The sequence below is a fragment of the Denticeps clupeoides genome, chromosome 9 (genome assembly GCF_900700375.1).
Source record: "Denticeps clupeoides chromosome 9, fDenClu1.1, whole genome shotgun sequence".
In the NCBI taxonomy this organism is placed as follows: domain Eukaryota; kingdom Metazoa; phylum Chordata; class Actinopteri; order Clupeiformes; family Denticipitidae; genus Denticeps; species Denticeps clupeoides.
The window spans coordinates 16,051,189-16,074,636 of record NC_041715.1 but is presented as its reverse complement, the minus strand read 5'-3'; the positions used below and the strand labels follow the sequence as shown (position 1 = coordinate 16,074,636).

General features: G+C 41.8%; 1 protein-coding gene across 3 annotated transcripts; it reads left to right on the top strand.

Moving 5' to 3' along the window:
* The first annotated feature begins 3,141 nt into the window (after positions 1-3,141).
* Positions 3,142-21,532, top strand: LOC114796734 (speckle-type POZ protein-like). 3 transcript variants are annotated; one of them, XM_028991200.1, is made up of 14 exons: positions 3,142-3,167; positions 3,286-3,424; positions 3,646-3,764; positions 3,865-4,016; positions 4,141-4,265; positions 4,414-4,576; positions 4,741-4,796; positions 5,183-5,305; positions 5,395-5,537; positions 5,729-5,994; positions 6,093-6,252; positions 6,446-6,568; positions 6,672-6,814; positions 6,951-6,984. In XM_028991200.1, the coding sequence occupies exons 2-10, from the start codon at positions 3,398-3,400 to the stop codon at positions 5,859-5,861; spliced, it is 1,041 nt and encodes a 346-aa protein (XP_028847033.1). In that variant the 5' UTR covers positions 3,142-3,167; positions 3,286-3,397; the 3' UTR covers positions 5,862-5,994; positions 6,093-6,252; positions 6,446-6,568; positions 6,672-6,814; positions 6,951-6,984. The 3 variants fall into 3 exon arrangements, with proteins under 3 accessions (XP_028847033.1, XP_028847034.1, XP_028847035.1); XM_028991201.1 differs by having other exon boundaries at positions 3,269-3,424; XM_028991202.1 differs by lacking the exons at positions 6,093-6,252; positions 6,446-6,568; positions 6,672-6,814; positions 6,951-6,984 and adding an exon at positions 21,480-21,532.
* Positions 21,533-23,448: the final 1,916 nt, after the last annotated feature.

Sequence of the window (23,448 nt, the reverse complement as noted above, 5' to 3'; positions counted from 1 at the left end):
AAACGGTACTGCTGCCGGTGAGAGCTGCGAGATATGGCTAGAAACTACTGCTGGGGATGATGCTCCTATTGTGACCTGAGTGGCAGCACAGACTTGCTCTGATTGGAGTGTCTCAGATCCACGAAGCATAGCTGTCTGGTTGTGACTGACCGTCTGCTTTCGTGCAACTGGAGGAACCGTCTGGGCCAGTGCCCTGAATTCACGTTGGTAGCTGTCAATGCGTTCCTGGACCTCAGTTGTTGTCCATTCCTCCGCTGCCTTAACACCCAGTCTGTTCGAGAGTACAGGGTCAGGACAGTACTTGATAAACATCAATGACACTTCACGCCCTGGATCTTCTACTGCCCGTCCCTGTCTCCGCAGACATTCATCAGCAACATCAATTGCATTATTTAACCTTAGCCAGTATTCAATCACTCCCTCATGAGGTAGGGGTTTGGTGTTGTAAAAGTCTGCCATGGGCATGCAAGAGTAGATTAAGTCACTAAAGTGCTGTTTCAGGATGTCAAAGATCAATGTTGGAGTCTGAATGGCATCAAGCGATGGATTGTGACGCAATGTGACCTTCACCACATCCTTAGCCCGCCCCATTAGCCTGCTTAATATCTCTTGTGACTGCAAAGATGTAGGTGTGCCACGTTTCCTGAGATACACCTCTACCATTTCCACCCACTCACGGATAGTGCACTTATAGCTGCTGTCACCTTTGAAAACTGGAGGTTCTTTAACATCTGATTGCACAACAAATTTGACTCCAGATAAATTCAGTTCAGTGGGTTGCGGTTCTACCTTAGGCATCCCCATTAACTTTCTATGCCCACTTTCACCCTGTAGTTGTGCTGCAATAGACTGGCCAATCTGGTTAGCTAATTCAGATATCAGGGTACTTAATTCTACAGGGGGTGTTGTCGGTGGAATTTGTAAGCCTCCAGGAGGACCTCGGACACGAGTCGAGCAGAACCTGGGAGAATCTAACCCATCCCTCTGAGGGGCCTGAACTGCATCCCTAAAAATCCACCCTCTGCCGAAACCCACATTGGAGAAAAATTCCCCATAATCAACACCAGCTCCCTCAGAACTCATTGTTGGCTCCATATCAATAATTGTCCAAATACAGTTGATACCCCACAGTACTGTTATGACCGACTTGAAATGATGATGGAATGAGCCTCCCGCGGTGATCGAAGTGACATTGATGCTTGATGAATCCGGGTCACGGCACCAATGTAACCCGTCTTCCCTGGACCTGTCCCTTCCAGGTACTCTGCGTTGTGATCGTATAGTAGACAGGACACAGGACGGTTGAAACTGACGTTTTTACTGTAACAACTCTTAATAGGTAAGAAAGGATCTGACCAGAATCACACAATTGATTCCCCATACAAAAAAAAATATACAAAGTGAATATCAATTAAACATCCAATAAAAAAACAAATCACTACTCACAAAATTATTCTAGAAATAATTACATAAGAACAGTATGAACATTTACAGTGCAACAAATATAACTCATTAATATAATACAAACTAAACTTCTCCATACCTGTAACAAATAAAACATGGGTTGTGGATGCGGAGCGTCTCACACAGGGCTCCCCTAAAGAAATAAAATGCGCTCGGTGAACGAGGTGCAGCACATGTTCCAAGCGCTAACAATTAGCGCATATGCTAGCGCCGAAATAAAACTATGTCTAACTCCATTAAACACTCCCGCTCCATTACTACCGCTCTAACCTACTTCTAAATGGGAAATATACAGCATAATGAAAATGAATTTTGATCCCAAAACCAATTTATTCGCTTTTCCCAAATACAGCGTGCCACGACAAACCTACCTCTTAATAGGTAAGAAAGAATCTGAGCGGAGCACGCATGCGCACACAGGTACCCGCGTAATCACCCAGAACCAAAAGGCAGGAGATATAGAAAAAACATATAGAACCAAACAAAATGCACATAACAGGAAAAAAAAACACAAAATCCCAGAGGTTGCATGTTTTGGTGAATCGCAAATTACAAAGCCTGTTACACAGACTTGTATTTGCCTTTCTGTGCTGATTTATTGAAGAATGGCCTCTGACCATTGCCTTCTCTATGACCATCGTAAAAAGACAAATCTTGTCCAAAGCAACAACATTCTTGCTCAATACGGGAATGCCTCGGCACTATGTTCCGCCATCTGGATTCTTATTCTCCCGTTTTCAGAGTAACCAAAAATAATATTACGAGACAGCCACTAGAGGGAGCTATAGGCCAACTTACTGCCTGCACAAGGCAGAATAGATATTATTAGACAAGTTGATTAATATAAGTTATTTAATGGATGGAAGTCCAAACGACCATAAAAACATAAAAGCAAATATAAAAACTACATGAATTCAAGAGCACATAACAACAATAATAAAAATAATAATTATTATAAATCCAGGCCCATGTCTGTGTCGTTGAGATTGAAATAAGTAATAAAGGGCATGATAGGTTTGACATTACAGTTAGTTTAGTTATCATGCTTAAAAAAAATGTAATTACTAAAATGTGACAAAAATAATGAATATAAAAGCACACGAAAAATTAGTCTTCTTGTTATCAAAGCGTCACATTACGCGCTCTAGCGGTCAACGTTGATATTGCAAGTTTGGACAGGAATGACGCCATAAAAGCCAGGTGGCGTGGAGTCACTTAGTCCTGAAATTAATGATCGCAAATGGAAAATGGGGACACATGGACCCCAAAAACCAGATATGAAAATGTTGTCTGGAGACATGTTTAATTTTTTCACCATTGCAGTATATAAGATGTAGACATGTTGTTTCTGAAAGATGTGAAGTAAACAGGTTTAACCCACCTGCGGAAGCCCCGCCCCTTCCCCATTACCAACATAACCAGAGAAAAGAAAAATACCCAAAAAATCGTGTTAATAACAAATCACACGAACTACACTCCGTTCATATTTTATTGCTGATTTCATAATGTGAACTGCATGGCTTGAAAAAAAATGTTCCTTAACAGTTAAAAGTATACAAATTTAAATGATGCAATATAAGGTGCCCCTGCACACGTGGTTAGTGTAGAGTCACGTTACCATGGTAGCCGCGATATGTAAACAATAATTCCTTTTATTTTTACTCAGTTTCATTAGGACACAGCACAGAGCAGCAGCACTTTTGGTGAGTAGCTACCAAAACATCACTGAGTTAATTTAGGACAGAGTTAGCATTAGCCATATAATACTTTTATTTCTACACATTTTTTATTTTTGTCTAATCAGATCATTAATGTTTAAAGAGCATTCGTGAGAGACCAGCATTGTTTTAGACGAAGATTCCTGCTAGAAGAACGACCCCACAGCGCTTCCAGCGAGAAGATTCATTCATCAGAGGATCTTCAGAGTTCCAGAATGGCCAGCAGCTACAACTACACCCAGGTGTGTGTGAGTGAGGGATATATCAGCCATTTTAAAAAGTCTTTATCCATCTAACAGTGTTTATCTCTCTTTGTTGGGCTTTATTATACAGTTAGAGCATTAATAAAGTTTAGCTACTGAATAATAAAGAAGAGCAGTCTACAGTGCTGAAGATCTGGCCGCTGTTTACCTAAATTAATACATTGACGACTCATGAAATATGTTTCTTGCTCTCTTCTCAGCACCAAGTGGAAGAATTCTCCTGCAGCTGGACGATCAGCAACTTCAGCTTCGCAGATGATGAGAATGGCGCCTCTCTCACCAGCTCCACCTTTTCGGATGCCAGCGGACGGCTGAAATGGTAGGTTTGGTGGGTCTGGAGACTCGCTTGAGCCAGGGAGTGATGTCCTTCCAGCTCATGTGTTTGTAACTCTTCCTTCCTCTGGTCTGTGTGTTCTCAGGGCTCTGCAGTTGTACCCTAACGGCGTTGATTCTGTCCAGGAGGGCTACGTGTCATGCTTTGCCGTCCTGGTCAGTGCTCCAGAGGCAGGTGTGCGGGCCTGTGCAAGACTCGTCCTCCTCAACGCCGAGGGACAGGAGGCCAAGGTCATTGGTGAGTTCAGATGTCCCTGTGAGAGGAGATAAAGGCGTGTTTTCCTACATCTCTCTGCTTTGATCTGTATTGATTTTATTGATGAGCTTCAGTGCTGTCCTGTCTGTGTGCTTTTGTGTTGCAGAGAATAACTACTACACCCGGGTGTACGAGGGCGATCAGATCGGCTCTGAGTTATTCAGCAGAAATGACGTGTTGGACGATGCCTCTGGACTTTTACAGGATGACAAGCTCACCCTCACCTGTAAGGTAAGTATCACTGGCTGCCTGGTCGCACTTGACCATCTCACTGCAGAGGGATTCTGTGATGTTCGTCCCTTTAATGTCCTTCCATGTTGGTAGCTTTTGTGTGATGGCGTAGCTGTGTTGTACTAACTACCATGTTGGGATGTTACAGATCACTATGGAGAAGGATCCAGAGATCTCCACAGCGCAGGTGAAGGAGCCAGATAGCAGCCTGGCGTTTGAGCTTGGGGAGCTGTGGGAAGAATCCCTGCTCACTGACTGCACCCTGTGTGTAGCTGGGCAGGAGTTCAAGGCCCACAAATCCATCCTAGCAGGTAACACTTCCTCTACCACATCCTCTAATAAACACACACATGCACACACTTGAGAATTTACAGACAGACGTAAGATGATTTGGTTCCAGGTATTTAAATAGCTACTGTAGAGAAGAAATAAAGGAATTTAATGCTCATCTTTACACTCTTCTGTCTCTCTGCAGTCCGCTGTCCTGTCTTCCGTGCCATGTTCCTACAAGACACGAAAGAGCAGCAAACTGTGAGTCTTTAAAACCTAATTTTCTTCCTTTTTGTCATCATGTGACTACATGAGATTTGCTACAGGAGTCTTATAAAAAAAGTGATTAGTTTTCACACATGACACACCACAGCACAGCACCCTGTGCACATCGTGAAATGTGGTCTCTACATTCAACCCATCCCCTGAGGGAGCAGTGGTTAGCCATGACAGGCGCCTGGGGAGCAGTGTGTGGGGACGATACTTTTCTCAGTGGCACCTCAGTGACAACCTTCTGATTACGGCTCAGCTCCCTTACCCGCTAGGCCACCACTGCCACCACTATCTGCTCTCTGCTGGAGCCATGTGCCCACCTTCTTCTCATGCAGTCTAGAACCAGACTGATTTCAGCTCTGCTCTCTTTCTAGAACCGCGTGGAGATTAAGGAAATGGAGCCCGACGTCCTCAAGGAGATCCTGACCTACATCTACTCGGGAAAGGCTCCCAACATTCGTCAGATGGCCGCCAAGCTGCTTGCTGCAGCAGACATGGTAGCTCCCACACTCACACATTACTGATGTTTTTTTTTTTTTAGATTCATCTCTTCACCTCGAACTGTCTGACTCCTTCTGTCTTTTAGTACCTCCTGGATCGCCTCAAGTCCATGTGTGAGGACACACTGTGCAGCAGCCTCACCGTGGACAACGCTGCTGAGACCCTCATCCTGGGTGACCTTCATCAAGCTCAGCACACCAAAAACGACGCTGTCACATTCATCAATGTGTAAGTGACATTGACTCAGCCAACTACATCTTAATCTCAGGACCAAGCCACTATGTAAACTCCAGTACAGTTCAGGGTAGCGGTTATGTCAGGGCGGAAGTTTCCATGGTTTCCATCCTTACCTTGCACGGCCTGCAAAGGCAAGTATTTGGATGCAGCTGCTCACTTTTTTCTCTCTGTGTGATTTTTAGGAATGCAGAAGAAGTCACGAAGACTGACGGCTGGACGACCCTTACTGATGACCACCCACACCTCATCACAGATTTGTACCAGTCTCTGGTTTCAGCTGGAGAGCCACCAGCCAAACGCCAGAGACGTTTTTAGTCTCTTTCACACCTTAATATACGTTACTATAATGTGGTGTAATATTAAATGTTCAGGGTTAATGTTTTAATCTTTTTTTCTACTTTTGTCTATCTAGGTTATGCTTATTTTAGGTGCTTGCTTACTTTTTTTGGTAGGTATTTAGTCTTTTTGAACTACTTGAAACATGCAAGATTACAACTGTTTCTAAATGTAAATAATTCATTTTTTACTCTCTCATTATCCTACCAGAGTCCATCCCAGGACACCATCCCAGGACCAGCATTGTTTTAGACTGAGATTCCGACGAGAAGAACGACCCCAGAGTATTTCCAGCGAGAAGATTCCTTCATCAGCGGTTCCTGCAGATCTTCAGAGTTCCAGAATGGCCAGCAGCTACAACTACACCCAGGTATGTGTGAGTGAGGGATACGTCAGCCATTTAAAAAGTCTTTAAGAAAGAGTCTTTAAAACTCCTTTTTGTCATCATGTGACTACAAGAGATTTGCTACAGGAGTCTTATCTGCTCTCTGCTGGAGCCATGTTCCCACCTTTTTCTCATGCAGTCTAGAACAGTACTGATTTCAGCTCTGCTTTTCCTCTAGAACCACGTGGAGATTCAGGAAATGAAGCCCGACGTCCTCAAGGAGATCCTGATCTATATCTACTGGGGAAAGGCTCCCAACATTCATCAGACGGCCACCGAGCTGCTTGCTGCAGCAGACATGGTAGCTCACACACACACTTTCACTCCACACACAAACTCACACGTTACTGTGGATGTTTTCAGATGCATCTCTTTACGTCTGTCTGTTTCCTTCTGTCTTTCAGTACTTGCTGGATCGTCTGAAGTCCATGTGTGAGGACATACTTTGCAGCTGCCTCACCGTGGACAACGCTGCTGAGACTCTCATCCTGGGTGACCTTCATCAAGTTCAGCACATCAAAAACGATGCTGTCACATTCATCAATGTGTAAGTGACACTTCCTCAGCCAACAACATCCTAATTTTCATTTTGTTATAATATTAAAATGTCATTATTCAGTTTAAAAAAAAATTCTACTGTTGAAACTAATGTTGGTCTAATATCTTTCTTTTTCACATTTTAGGGCCATCTTGAAAGAGAAGAAAGTCCGTTTGTCCCCAGAGAGGGGGGTGGTGGTGTGACCAACAGATTGGTCCGGGGTTAAACAAACAACTAAAAAATAAAATATTGTTTTAAAACCATTTTTGATGTTTTTCTATTTATATCGCTGAAATTATTCTTTAATTCTATTTCTGTTCCCATGTTATAGTGACAAAAACAGACAATCACCACAACACCATGTATAGTCAGTTTTTAACCCCCACTGTCACTGACTATTTCATTACACATTAAATTAAATAAATTCACATCACTATTGTCAGACCAATTGTGTTGTGATTATGATAATTGTTTCTTGTTAATGTTAGAAATTCTATGTTAGAAACGTCTGCACTTAACTCGCTGGCTCTTTGAGTGACATAATGTTGAGTGACATGCAGTATAATTTATGTTTTGCTTGAAGCAATTCTACAGTATAATTACAGTATATACAGTTGTCACAGCATCCACGGAGACGATCACCCACAAGCAGACGAGGTCTGCTTTTTTTTTTTAAAGTTTAAAGTGAAGTGATTGTCACATGTGATACACAGCAGCACAGCACATGGTGCACACAGTGAAATTTGTCCTCTGCATTTAACCCATCACCCTGAGTGAGCAGTGGGCAGCCATGACAGGTGCCCGGGGAGCAGTGTGTGGGGACGGTGCTTTGCTCAGTGGCACCTCAGTGGCACCTTGGCAGATCGGGATTTGAACCGGCAACCTTCTGATTACGGGGCCGCTTCCTTAACCACTAGGCCACTACTGCCCCCGCTAGGCCACCTTCATACCTTTGTTACCTTCGTACCTAGTTGACCCTGCCACGTATCGACTGCCTTGCTTTAACTACTCCTTCGAATTGCCCCGCCTGTTTCTCGTTCGAACCTCGATGTTACCAACAGACCGCTTGCCTCACGACCATTCTTCTACTGTTCCCTTCGGAAACTATCAGCTCTCAACGTTGCCAACTTTTGCCACAAAACTATTCTCCAGCCATCCTATTTCACTCAGAATCCATTATCTCATTCAAGTGTGGCCGGGATGTTATGGGAAAAAAGATTGGATGTATGTTATGTGAACCCCAACAAAACTTACTGTTGTCATTTTAAGCTACAGGGTTTTTTTTTTTTATGTGTAATTGTGGGTGGAACGAAAATTTTGGTTCCGTATTGCTTGTGTGGTCAGGGTTGTATTGATGGCGCATCCTATCACTTTACGTGTAGTTGCCTCAGAGTGCTACGTGCACAGTGTTCCTAATATTATCTGTTGTATAAAGGTGTATTAAAGTTATAGATGGTTGTAATTATTGTTATTTTGCTCTGAAAAATTAGGAAAAAAACTTCATTTTTGTCCTCTGTAGAGGACATGATTTTGGTTGTTTTATTTTAAATGGCATTTGACTAACCTAATTCAGTCCTACTGTACTGCCTAGGAGAGATCCTGGGCTTTCTAATGATGTCACTAGAAAGGGTGAGGGCCTTACTGAGCACATGTACTGCCTTTTCAAAATTGCCGGCATTGCATCAGCGTCATTTCACGGCACTAGGAGAGGTAAGTGCTAATTATTTCATAGAAAATATGTCTGTGCTGTCAAAAATCTAATTATTTCTTTATTATGATAGTCTTAACTTTAATAAGATTTCAAACATGAAGTGAATTTAACCCTTCGAAAACACAACTTGTATTCAGTGTCCTCTGGAGAGGACAGCAGGACTTACTAACTCTCATTATGACCATTGTTCACAAAACAGAAAGCCAGGGGATGAGTAAGGTTGAAAGGATTGTGCAAGCCTTTGTGCTTGCCAGTCCAAGTGGTCTGGTGCTGGACTTTGAGATTTATAAGGGCAAGAACACGTTCACTGACCATCACCTGGGAGTCGGAGGGAATGCTGTCATTCGGATGGCACAGACTCTTCCACGAGGAACACACCTATACTTTGACAGATTTTTCACTTGTGTCAAACTGCTAGATGCCCTGAAAGCTAGTGGTCTCCAGGGAACAGGGACCATCACGAAAAACAGAATCTCAAAACAGTGCAAGTCAAAGATGTCAAATGATAACACATTTGAAAAAAAAGGAAGAGGTGCATCTGAGATGGTTGTCAGAAAGCCATCAGAGATTGCAGTGATTAAGTGGCAGGACAATAATGCAGTCCTCTTGTCCTCCACTGTCCATGGAATAGAGCCCCAGGACAACTGCATGAGATGGTCTTCCAAAGAGAAGCGGCATCTTAATGTATCTCGACCTGCTGTTGTGACTGAGTACAACACTAACATGGGCGGAGTTGATCTGTGTGACCGAATGATCAGCTTCTATACAATGTCTAGCCGTACAAGAAAATGGACCGTCCGTAACATTCTGCATTTCTTTGATCTGGCTGCCACTAACAGCTGGATTGAGTACAGGGTTTCAGATTGCTCCTGGCTGAAGATCTTATTGCCCAAGCCCAGTGGCGACAAGGTCAAGAGTTTGATGAGGTGGTCAGTGATGTCAGCACTAATCCCTAAGAGGAGGCGAAGTGTGGAGCCACAGCCCAGTGACAGCCTGAAAAAAAAATGGGGCTCTCCATATGCCCAAGATGGTGAAGGCAGCCCATGCATCACGGTGCCGGAGAGGTGGCTGTAATGGCAAAACCTATGTGCAATGCATCAAATGCAATGTGTTTCTGTGCATTACCAAAGGAAAACATTTTTTCTGGCATATAACTCCTAACTCAGAACCCCTAATGATTTAAAATAATTATTTCAAGTTTTTAAAAATCGTTTGCCAAGTTGCCTTACTGTTACCTTGTTATGCTTTCTGGAGGCATGAATTGCCATTTCACATTTTATATGATCTGCATTAGTAAACAAAAGTTCAATTGCTACATTGTACAAGCTTTTTCCATGTTTAAATAAGATTCCTGAATTTAGCAGTTTTTAATGTTTTAATTATATGAATTGTCCATATGACACCATTATATGAATCTATGATGAACTGTGATTTAAAAAGTCCCACTGTCCACTGCTGTCACGACTACGGACTTACGGGGGAAGGAAGCGCAGAGGTCTGACATACTGGGAAGGGGGTTTTATTATAACATACAATAAAGAAATACAAATAAACAATGGCACGGTTGCCGAAAACGATTTAACTTAAATACAGATAAACTAAAACTAACCCGTAGGCGTGTGGCGATTGCCAGAACTCAAATTACAAACAGTGTTACCAACTGAAGTTCACGAAAATGCCAGCGACCCCGAACGGGCGGAAACTTCCGGCATTTATGGGGCGTCAGGATTGGATTCAGGTGTGGAGCCCAGCTGCAGGCAATCCTGACAACTGCAGAGGACATATGGTAAAAACTAAATAAAGTTTTTTTTTTGAAAAAAAAAAAGTGTTGCAAAATGTTTCTTTTGTTCACAGCACTTAAATTGTCTAAAAAAATCTAAATACCAAAACATTTTTTCTTCCAGGACTCAGGAGGTTAAGTTAGCAGAAGTCTGTGTCTTGTAGGATGAGAGGAGGGCCGAGACATGCGTGAACATTTGCCACTGACTGTACCTGCTGTGTTCCCACAGGTATGTTAAATGTGAAATGTATGTAATGTAGCTACTATACGATCGTCATTTTCTTTTTTAAAATGTTTTTTCACTTTCCCTGTCATTTCATGTCACTGTTGTGCTCACCTGTAAATAGTTGTACTATTAATGACTGAATTACTGTTGGAATCCATGTGGTGAGTTATTTTATGTATTTTATTTCATTTTATTTCACAAGCTGTATTGTTAGGCAGTTGCCTCAGTGTGCTGCGGGAGCAGAGACGGGATGAGAGGAGGAACGTTAGCCACTGACTGTTCCCTGCTGTGTTCCCACAGAAATAAAACCTCCCTTTTTGACACCAACTGATGTGCATGGGTGATTGCTGGTGTGAATCTGTGCACCTGATCAGCCATCACCGATCACCAGGACCGAGTGCATGCTTGTAAAGCTGGAAGCACTGAGTCAGAAGATCCACATGCTTGTGACGCTTGTTACACAAGCATTCATGATAAAAACATCCCTCAACAGCATTTTTATGTCATGGGCGAAAAAAATTATCTCCATCTCACTGTTCCATCTACAGTGGAGGAAATAATTATTTGACCCCTCGCTGATTTTGTAAGTTTGTCCAATGACAAAGAAATGAAAAGTCTTAGAACAGTATTATTTTAATGGTAGGTTTATTTTAACAGTGACAGATAGCACATCAAAAGGAAAATTTGAAAAATAACTTTAAATAAAAGATAGAGACTGATTTGCATTTCATTGAGTGAAATAAGTATTTGAACCCTCTTACAAAAAAAGACTTAATACTTAGTGGCAAAACCCTTGTTTGCAAGCACAGAGGTCAAATGTTTCTTGTAGTTGATGACCAAGTTTGCACACATTTTAGGAGGAATTTTGGTCCACTCCTCTTTGCAGATCATCTCTAAATCACTAAGGTTTTGAGGCTGTCTCTGTACAACTTTGAGCTTCAGCTCCCTCCATAGGTTTTCTATTGGATTAAGGTCACTCCATGACCTTAATGTGCTTCTTCTTGAGACACTCCTTTGTTGCCTTTGCTATATGTTTTGGGTCATTGTTGTGCTGGAACACCCATCCACGACCCATTTTCAATTTCCTGGCAGAGGGAAGGAGGTTGTCGCTCAGGATTTTACGTGGCTCCATCCATTTTTGTCCTGTGCCCTTAGCAGAAAAACACCCCCAAAGCAAAATGTTTCCACCTCCATGCTTGACAGTGCTGACGGTGTTTTGGGGGTCATAGGCAGCATTTTTCTTCCTCCAAACACGGCGAGTTGAGTTAATGCCAAAGAGCTCAATTTTTGTCTCATCTGACCACAGCACCTTCTCCCAGTCACTCTCTGAATCATCCAGGTGTTCATTGGCAAACTTCAGATGGGCCTGCACATGTGCCTTCTTGAGCAGGGGGACCTTGCGAGCACTGCAGGATTTTAATCCATTGCGGTGTAATGTGTTTCCAATGGTTTTCTTGGTGACTGTGGTCCTAGCTACTTGGAGGTCATTAACTAACTCCTCCCGTGTAGTTCTAGGATGATTTCTCACCTTTCTCAGAATCATTGAGACCCCATGAGGTGAGATCTTGCGTGGAGCCCCAGACCGAGGTCGATTGATGGTTATTTTGTGCTCCTTCCATTTTCGAACAATTGAAGCAACAGTCGTCACCTTCTCTACCAGCTTCTTGTGCAGGTCTACAATTTTGTCTCTGACATCCTTGGACAGCTCTTTGGTCTTTCCCATATTGGAGAGTTTGGAGTCTGCCTGATTGATTGATTCTGTGGACAGCTGTCTTTTATACAGGTGTCATTAATGAGGGTGACTAATTGAGTAGGCGTGTCTAACCACTCTGTGGGAGCCAGAACTCTTAATGGTTGGTAGGGGTTCACATACTTTCACTCAATGAAATGCAAATCAGTCTCTATCTTTTATTTAAAGTATTTTTTTCAAATTTCCTTTTGATGTACTATCTGTCACTGTTAAAATAAACCTACAATTAAAATGATACACTTCTGAGATTTTTCATTTCTTTGTCATTGGACAAACTTACAAAATCAGCGAGGGGTCAAATAATTATTTCCTCCACTGTACATCTCAACAAATTTAAACAGTGATATTATTAGACAAGTTTATTAATTTAAGTTTAATGGATGGAAGTCCAAGCGACCATAAAAACATAAAAGCAAATATAAAAACTACATGACTTCAAGAGCACATAACAACAATAATAAAAATAATAATTATTCTAAATCCAGGCCCATGTCTTTGTCATTGAGATTGAAATAAGTAATGAAGGGCATGATAGGTTTGACATCACAGTTACTTTAGTTATCATGCTTAAATAAAAATTAAATTATTAAAATGTGACAAAAAAGAATGAATATAAAACCACACGAAAAATTTGTCTTCTTGTTATCAAAGCGTCACATTACGCACTCTAGTGGTCAAAGTTGATATTGCAAGTCACTTAGTCCTGAAATTAATGATCGCAAGTGGAAAATGGGGACACATGGACCCCAAAAAACAAATATGAAAATGTTGTCTGAAGACATGTTTAATTTTTTCACCATTGCAGTAAAGATTTAACACACGTGCGGAAGCCCCTTCTCTTCCCCATTACCAACGTAATAGAAACCAGAGAAAAGAAAAATACCCAGTGGTGGAGGAAGTACTGAAGTTTAGTACTTAAGCAAAAGTACAAGTAACCTGCAAAATATGTACTCAAGTAAAAGTAGAAGTGCTACATCAACAATCTTACTTAAGTAAAAGTCCTAAGTACTTACTTTTAAATTTACTTTAAAGTATTTTAAAAAAGTAAAAGTACTCACACAATGGTTTGTCTCAACATCTGGGGTGTGCCATTTTGTAAAAGCATAGTACATATACTGACTTATGCCTGTACTGATGTCTTTGCTCGTAATAATTACAAGAAATTATACAGTATATGTGTATTGGAAAGTTTGGTGTGCTTATTGTGCATGCACTCTGCAATACTGTGTGCATTTTAGAATTATGTGGATGACAAGTTATCTACTAGGTATTACCCACTAATATACCATTAAGATAAACCAATCAGGACATGATATATCTTTAAATCATTTATGTACTTGCAACTATTAAACATTTCTGTTAAGAGCAGTAAAAGGGAAACACAACAGTAACCAAACACCAGTGGTGGCGCTGTCAAGAATATGGCAGTACGAGTGGCATTGCGAGCATTTTAATCAACTTTGTATCACCAGCACATTCTGTTCAACAAGAGTTGCTTTCCAAAGTCCTTTTTCCTGGCTTGCATGAAAAACAAATGTAGCGTAGCTGTAAAACTAGTAAATACAAAGTTTATTTTCCAATGATTGCAGAAAAGCAAAAAGCATTGGCCTAATAATGGATAACACAACACTTAGTCAATACAAAAGGCAGATGTTAGAATGAGAAACAACAAAGGACCTTGAAAATAAAATTTGACCGTTGGCTGGGGTGTGGCTCTCTTAAGAATATGCCAGTATAAATGCTATTCAGACCCCTGATCAACCTAGCATTATCAATACTTTTTGTTTAGACTTTTTTCTTTAACAAAACACAAGTCTATATGAAAAACAGATGTAATTGTAAATCTTGTCAATGATCTATTGATTGCAGAAAAAACAATATTATGTAACTCAACACTTACAATACAAATACGAAAGGCAGATCTTAGAATAAGAAACTTAAAATGAAGGACCATCAAATGAAAACTTTACCACTGGCCAGGCAATCAAAGGTCAGAGGGTGAAAATGGCTCTGTCACGAACATGAGAGTATAAGTGCCATTTGGTGCCCTTATAAGCACAGCATTACCAGTGCTTTTTGTTCAATTTCAACAAGAGTTGGTTCTCAAAGTTTTTTGACCCTAGCCTGCCTCTTTTCGCAGAAAAGATGTGCCCCGCTGTACTAAACAGTCTTTCACATGCTGCAGATGCAGGCAACGGTGTGTTGAGCTTGAAAATTGAAACAAATTGAAAACTGTGGGCACCGACTTTAGAGTATCTATGGAGGCAGCCGAGCTGGCCAGGTAGCTGTCTTGTGGTTTCTTGGACGTTTCCCTTCATATGGCCTCCTCCTCTGACCCAGAATGGCTATCTGGTGATGAGGCTTGGTACTCCTCCAAGTGACTCTTGATGTAGTCCATGCCTACATAACAACAACCCAAACACAGAATACAGGAACCATTAAGCTTATATGAAGAGTACTGCATTTCTCTCTAACCTTGTAAAAACCATAATTATCACTTTGGAATTTCCTATGGTCTCCAAGTTGCAACAACATATTTTTAGATTAACTGGCAGGATCAGAAAAGGTTCTTTGCAAGGTTTCCTTATCAATTAAACACTTGCCAATGAAATAAATTATTTAAATTTCTTACCCAACCGTAGCAAATCCTCATTGCTTGTCCATGATGTGCGAAACTTTGGAAGTAAAATTGCAGCAGCAATGAGTTCAGGGTCAGTAAGCATGTCACCAAACCGCCGCTGTATTCCTTCTTGAAGGGCAGAGATCAGTGGCTGGCAGAACTTGGATGGCTTTTGGAGGCGGTCCAGCTTCACAGTCAGGACGGTTATAGTTGGTAACAGCCATCCCATGTGGACATCCACCGCTGCCTGCAACATGTTGACTGCCTTGGATACTGGGTTCATGGTTGATGCATATTCTGTCAGGAAAGCAAGTTCTGCAGGGCTGAACCTGTAATACACAGTATTGGAATATGCAGAATGTCAACAAGTGATAAGGAATTTTTCACACACCTAGATATACATAAAGTTATTACACACCTCATTCAACAAACTATTTTTAATTATTTCAGATTGTGTCTGCAAAAAGTTGTTAAAATATGAATTTGTGGCCTGTCAGCATAGGTATGAAACAGACATGACTGATATGCTTATTGTGTTCTAAATTATCTAAATAATTATAGGCTATACTACTGCAGTTCAATTAAACGAGGTGTAAAAGATTAGTGAACTACAATATTATGGCACACAATCCATAGCCAACCATATCATAACTGTGCATCTGCTCCAAGTCAAACTTACATGGGGACTTTAAGTGCAATGGTCACTGCTCTGACAGCTCCTTCCCCACTTTCTCTAATTATCCTCACCGTGTTAAAAAAATAATGAAGCTACACTGGTGTGATTTTTATACTATTTCTGTATGTCAACATACATTTCGCTAGATAATAGTATAATAACATCATAACATACCCAAAAGCATAGCATACCATAGCATAGCTTACCTCTATATGTTTTTTCAAATCTGAAGGGGAGTTTTTAAATGCCAACAATTCTTTATGTTGAGGCAGGCATGGGATGCAAAGAAATTGCAAGGACTCATTCTTTACTCCTTTGTACTCAAATACATTTCTTAAATACAGATAAGGATTTCTTTGTGATTCAGAGCTGCAGGGCTCGTGTTCACGCTCAGTTGATGCAGCTCTGGGTCCATGTTGAATGTCTCGTCTTTGTCAGGATTGACTGCAGCTGGGCTCATCACCGGTGGCCAATCCTGACGGTGCATAAAAGCCGGATATTTCCGCCCCTTCGGGAGGGACGACATTTTAGTGGACCTTAGTGCAAGTATGTGAATGTGTGTTTTTTTGAGTTCTGGCAATCGCCACACGGCTGCGGGCTAGTTTATGTTGATTCCCCGTTATTTCCCGTTCGTGGCCATCGAGCCGTTGTTTATTTGTTTATTGTTTATTTTATAATAAAAACCCGTTCCCAGCATGTTCTGCTTCTGCACTTCCTTCCCCCGTAAGTCCGTAGTCGTAACAGTCTTCTTCAAATCAAGCCGGTCTACCAGCTCGTGCTGCTAACTGACGCACGCTCTGCCATCATTGGAGCTAATAAAGCCTGATTGGTAGGAAATTGGTAGGCGAAGAACCAGTGGCATAACTACAGCAGTTTCAGCAGGTGCAGTCGCACCGGGGCCCGTGATCTCTGGGGGCCCGTCACTACCTCAGACCCGCCTCCTTAAAAAAAAAACAACTCAGCATTAAAATCCAACCATCAAATAAAAACAGCTAAATAAAGGTATCATCTTTCATTGTCGCCAAACTGTCATGTCAGAGTATATTTGTTTCTACTGAGATACAGCAAGGGATTCTGGGAAGGCTAAATGTTTTATTATGATTTTTTTGAATGGATGGCTGCACATTGCAATCATCGTGCTGACTAAAACAATTAGCATGCCCTTCAAACCCAAGAGCGGCTGCAAGAAGCGCCAGGAACGTAGAGAGCTAAAGGAAAGGGTGGCAAACTGCACTCCCGAAATTAGACCAATTTTGACCCATGACCCACGTGGGTGGTAGTAGCCAAGTGGTAACACATTCGCTTATGAACCAGAATACCCAGGTTCAAATCCCACTTACTACCATTGTGTCCCTGAGCAAGACACTTAACCCTAAATTGCTCCAGGGGGGACTGTCCCTGTAACTACTGATTGTAAGTCGCTCTGGATAAGGGCATCTGATAAATGCCGTAAATGTAAATGTTGTTACGCCACTGGCCAGAACGCAATATTTTTCATGCAAGATTTTGAGGAAATTGTGTTCATAAAATGTAACAAGAAACGGCATAAATTGTAGAAATGTAGTGGAGTAGAAAGTACAGATAATTGCCGCAAAATGTAATGGAGTAAAGTAAAATAAAAAGTATTCATTATTATTTTTACTTAAGTAAAGTACAGATACGTAAAAATGTACTTAAGTACAGTAACGAAGTACAAATACTTTGTTTTATTCCACCACTGAAAACACCAAAGAAATCATGTTAAAAACAAATCACACGAGTTACACTCCGTTCATATTTTATTGCTGATTTCATGATGTGAACTGCATGGCTTGGAAAAAAAAACGTTCCTTAACACTTAAAATTATACAAATTAAAATGCTGCAATATAAGGTGCCCCTGCACACGTGGTTAGTGTAAGAGACACGTTACCATGGTAGCCGTGATATGTAAATTTTTACTTTATTGATTTATTTGATAATTTTTCATACAAATTGTTGGGGATGAAGCTCCAGGTGATCATTTTGGGTTCAGTTTTCATTTTAAAAAATTGTTGTTGTTGTTTTTTTTACAAAGTAAACATAAATATAAGCGTTTGTCCTCCACATAGAAACCCATTATAGTCACTCTTTTTTTCCTGATAAAAAAACACGAACAAAACATGCTTTTTTCAAGTTCTTCGACTCATTTCACCCTTCTGCCTTGCCGCTGCTGGCCTGAACCATATATGGCAAGTGGAGAAAATACCTGCTTTTTTCCACCAGATGGCGAACACTATCCATCACTAGCCATCCATCTACCCCCCTCCAGCCAAATTATTAATGTTGATATTCTAACAGACAGTATGTCAGCAGAATATATCGGTGGTTTTGCATATCTTGAGATACGGACATGTCCACAAATTAGATAATAAACGCAAATGCGTAAAAACACCGAATGCGTAATTTTCCATATGTGTACTTTATATGCAAATATTCAAATTTTTTTTTTATCTAAAATGCATGCAATATACCTCTACATAGGAGCACATGCACAACTTTGAAGTAAACGACATTTTCCAGCACAGAACCAACACCCCCAAAATCTTAATCAAAATTTTGTTTTACGCGGCTGCAGGGTCAAACACAGTGCAGCGCACGTTCAAAGCTTCGCAAGATTTTTATTATAAAATACATATCTACACACAGGCTGATCAGTTTTAGGCAGACTAAACATTTTTTCCAGAATCCAAACAAACGTTTGGGTTGCTGATTACAGCGCTTCGTACGGGATAATAAAGAAGGAGATCTCCTCATTTCAGTCATCTCAAGTGCGAGATGGAGAGATTGTACAGTGCAGAGGAGGCGGTTGCAATGGTGATGGAACCCGATTCCGATCCCACCGGGCCGGAGAGCGCAAGATCAGAATCTGACACAGAGACAGACGAGTCCACGATGGATGAGGAGTTTGTGCCCGGACCTGTCTCATCCTCCACCAGCTCCACTGAGTCAGCGGATACCGAAGAAGGTGAGAAAGCGGACATCTTATAGAGGTCCAAAAACGGAGAGATTTTCTGGGCACCCACAATTTCCGCGACCCTCAGATATGACCCTCCAGGAACCGGACTGAGACCAGGACCCACCCGGTTTACAGTGGCGAAGAGTAGGCGACCTTCCTGGAGAGTAGGCGACCTACTTTGGACTCCTCCTCCTGGCCGCCGTCTATCGGTCCCGGGGAGAAGCAACGCGCAGCCTCTGGGACGGCAAGACAGGCCGCCACATCTTTCGGGCGACCATGCCCAGAAAAACTTTTGAAACCATTTCCAGATCGCTGCGCTTTGACGACCGTTTCTCCAGACCACGGCGTCGGGATGATAAACTGGCCGCAATCCGGGAAATATGGGACCAGTGGACTGAACAGCTCCAACAGATCTTTAACCCCGGAGCAGACATATGCGTCGACGAGCAACTGGTGCCCTATCGTGGGCGATTCAGCTTCAGGAAGTACATGCTGAAGAATCCAGGGAGGTATGGCTTCAAAATATGGGCAACCTGCGATGTGATGACTTCCTATGTTTGGAGACTTTCGTTCTACACCGGCCGATCAGCCAGTGCGCCTCCTGAAAAACAGCAGGGACAAAGAGTTGTGCTGGAGATGACGGAGGGGCTGACAGGTGTCACTTTTCTCCTCCTACGGGCTGGCAGAGCAGTTGCTCAAAAGGAAGATCGCCATGGTCGGCACCATAAGGAAGAACAAGCCAGAACTTCCACCTGAGCTCCTGAAGGTCCGGGGGAGAGAGTCTCTCTCATCAGTGTTCGCTTTTACGGCAACACACACCCTGGTGTCTTACGTACCAAAGCGGGGTAAGAATGAGCTTCTCCTCAGCACAAAGCACCGGGAGCCGTTGATCAGCAGTGGGGGGAAGATGAAGCCCCAGGTCATCCTTGACTACAACCGCTGCAAAGGAGCTGTGGATACAATGGACCAGGTTAATGTACACAATCCAGGCTAAGGTGTTTACTATTCAGCATATCTTTTATATAAAACATATTTCAATAAGCAGAAAAGAAAGAACAGACGTTGGCCACTAGCGATGTTTTTTAATATGTTGGACATCAGTGCCCTCAACGCCTACATTGTCTGGACGGCCATTGACCCTAGATGGAATGCTGGAAAATCCTACAGACGAAGGCTGTTCCTGGATCACCTTGGGAAAATTCTGGTCATGCCAGAGATGACCCGCAGACAGCACCTCCCACAGACTCCAGAAGCCATCAGCCTCATCGTACGAGCCCGCAGAAGGTCAGACCTCCTCACCATGGATCCGCCCAACCCCCCACCAACAGCCAGCAACACAGACACTTTCTCACGCAGGAGGCAGTGTGCGCTCTGCCCAACACGCAAAGCCTGCACATTCAACTGCTAGAAATGTGGAGTAGGAGTTTGTAAGGCACATTTCAGTGCAGTTTACACATCCTGCCTCCCCTGAACTTAGTGTTCTTGTTGTAATTGTTAACTTTCATGTTAACAATTTTTTTTTTTTTTGTTTCATGTTTTTTTTTTCACAAAAAAAATCTAAAACAATAAAGAAGTAATATAAATCAATGTCTCTTCTAATCTTTCACATATATCATCTTGCAACAGCCAGTGCAGAAATAATTTATTTTGCATGAATTTGCATGAATTCATGAATGTTTGGTATCTATGAATAGGTCAGATCCTGGGGTAAACAACAAAACATTTTTTGCAAAAAGTTAATCATTTATAGTCTTTTTATAGTTTGCATTTACACTTTGAGAGACCAGAATTGTTTTGGACAAAGATTCCTGTGAGAAGAATGACCCCACAGCATTTCCAGCGAGAATATTCATTCATCAGAGGATCTTCAGAGTTCTAGAATGGCCAGCAGCTACAACTACACCCAGGTGTGTGTGAGTGAGGGATACGTCAACCATTTTAAAAAGTCTTTATCCACCTGACACTGTTTATCTCTCTTTGTTGGGCTTTATTATACAGTTAGAGCATTAATAAAGTTTAGTTACAGAATAATACAGAAGAGCAGTCTACGGTGCTGAAGATCTGGCCGCTGTTTACCTAAATTAATACGTTGACGACTCATGAAATATGTTTCTTGCTCTCTTCTCTTGCTCTCAGCAGACATGGTAGCTCCCACACTCACACATTACTGATGTTTTTGTTTTTTTTCAGATTCATCTCTTCACCTCGAACTGTCTGTCTCCTTCTGTCTTTTAGTACCTCCTGGATCGCCTCAAGTCCATGTGTGAGGACACACTGTGCAGCAGCCTCACCGTGGACAACGCTGCTGAGACCCTCATCCTGGGTGACCTTCATCAAGCTCAGCACACCAAAAACGACGCTGTCACATTCATCAACGTGTAAGTGACATTGACTCAGCCAACTACATCCTAATCTCAGGACCAGGCCACTATGTAAACTCCAGTACAGTTCAGGGTAGCGGTTATGTCAGGGCGGAAGTTTCCATGGTTTCCATCCTTACCTTGCACGGCCTGCAAAGGCAAGTATTTGGATGCAGCTGCTCACTTTTTTCTCTCTGTGTGATTTTTAGGAATGCAGAAGAAGTCACGAAGACTGACGGCTGGACGACCCTTACTGATGACCACCCACACCTCATCACAGATTTGTACCAGTCTCTGGTTTCAGCTGGAGAGCCACCAGCCAAACGCCAGAGACGTTTTTAGTCTATTTCACACCTTAATATACTTTAATATAATGTGGTATAATATTAAATGTTCAGGGTTAATGTTTTAACCTTTTTTTCTCCATTTTTTTCTATCTAGGTTATGCTTATTTTAGGTGCATGCTTACTATTTTTATGTAGGTATTTAGTCTTTTGAAATACATGAAACATGCAAGATTACAACTGTTTCTAAATGTAAATAATTCATTTTTTACTCTCTCATTATCCTACCAGAGTCCATCCCAGGACACCATCCCAGGACCAGCATTGTTTTGGACTGAGATTCCTACAAGAAGAACAACCCCTGCAAGAGATTCCTGTTAGAAAGCCACCAGCCACAGCGTTTCCAGCTAGAAGATTCCTTCATCAGAGGTTCCTGCAGATCTTCAGAGTTCCAGAATGGCCAGCAGCTACAACTACACCCAGGTGTGTGTGAGTGAGGGATACGTCAGCCATTTAAAAAGTCTTTATCCATCTGACACTGTTTACCTCTCTTTGTTGGGCTTTATTATGCAGTTAAATTATTAAAAAAGGAATTTAATGCTCATCGTTAAAACTCCTTTTTGTCATCATGTGACTACAAGAGATTTGCTACAGGAGTCTTATCTGCTCTCTGCTGGAGCCATGTTCCCACCTTTTTCTCATGCAGTCTAGAACAGTTCTGATTTCAGCTCTGCTTTTCCTCTAGAACCACGTGGAGATTCAGGAAATGAAGCCCGACGTCCTCAAGGAGATCCTGATCTATATCTACTGGGGAAAGGCTCCCAACATTCGTCAGATGGCCATCAAGCTGCTTGCTGCAGCAGACATGGTAGCTCACACACACTTTCACTCCACACACAAACTCACACAGTACTGTGGATGTTTTCAGATGCATCTCTTTACGTCTGTCTGTTTCCTTCTGTCTTTCAGTACTTGCTGGATCGTCTGAAGTCCATGTGTGAGGACATACTTTGCAGCTGCCTCACCGTGGACAACGCTGCTGTGACTCTCATCCTGGGTGACCTTCATCAAGTTCAGCACATCAAAAACGATGCTGTCACATTCATCAATGTGTAAGTGACACTTCCTCAGCCAACAACATCCTAATTTTCATTTTGTTATAATATTAAAATGTCATTATTCAGTTTAAAAAAAAATTCTACTGTTGAAACTAATGTTGGTCTAATATCTTTCTTTTTCACATTTTAGGGCCATCTTGAAAGAGAAGAAAGTCCGTTTGTACCCAGAGAGGGAGGTGGTGGTGTGACCAACAGTTTGGTCCGGGGTTAAACAAACAACTGAAAATAAAATGTTGTTTTAAAACCATTTTTGATGGAAAATGAATTACTAGCTAATACACGTTTCAATGCCACACATAATTATTAGCCTAGCTTGAACACGTGCACATTGCATTACATTAGCGTCATATTTTATCAACTAAAAGTGATTCCAATACATATCTGAGTGCTTATGAACACATCAATACTGACAATGACGAAAGTTTCCCAAGGCACAAGCGTGTAGGGCACATTTAGCGTTTACATGCGTTGTTTTCTCTCCTAAATCTGCCGAAGCACTCGTTCACATTTCCGGAAAAAATACGTCAAAGACAACTCCATTGTGAGAGCGCCCACTCGCTCATGTTTCTGCGCGTACAATACGACAAGATCATTTGTGATACAGATGTCCCACTTGGATCAGATTTCAACTCCAATTTACTTATACTAATTTTTAACTATGAACTTATTAATCACCTTATTTATGTAACTTATCACATCATGAACTAATTACTGCCTTTGACCAGTTTGTGACATCATTGCGTCTAGAAAACGCCTGGCGACCCCTATGAGGCGCTCCCACGAGCCTCCCATGTGAAATGCGAGAGTGGGGTTGAACATCCAAACACATCATCTCTCCTGCAGGTACGACATGAATGAGTCTGGCTATGACTCTGCACAGTTTGGTCCAGTTTGAGTATCTCTCGAAACACTCAGAGCCTAGCTGTGGCTCTGATGTTGTAGTTTTCAACTCTTTTATTTCTGGACGTACCTCTTTGTCTTTTTCAGGTTCAATGAGAAGCACTTGGTTGAGGGAAGTTGGCTAACCAGTGTGCACAGCCTGAAACATTTGATGAGATTCTGGAACACCTAATGGGCAGAGCAAAGAACATTGTCAAGCTAACTCTTAAAAGTAATTTACATAATGCTGCTGTCAAACCAGA

Bases quoted from the DNA above. Each gene is read 5' to 3' on its own strand.
- LOC114796734 (XM_028991202.1), top strand. From the start codon at position 3,398: ATGGCCAGCAGCTACAACTACACCCAG. The intron at 4,017-4,140 runs GTGAGTTCAGAT...TTTGTGTTGCAG, and splicing joins ACAGGAGGCCAAGGTCATTG to AGAATAACTACTACACCCGG. The intron at 4,797-5,182 runs GTGAGTCTTTAA...CTCTCTTTCTAG, and splicing joins ACACGAAAGAGCAGCAAACT to AACCGCGTGGAGATTAAGGA.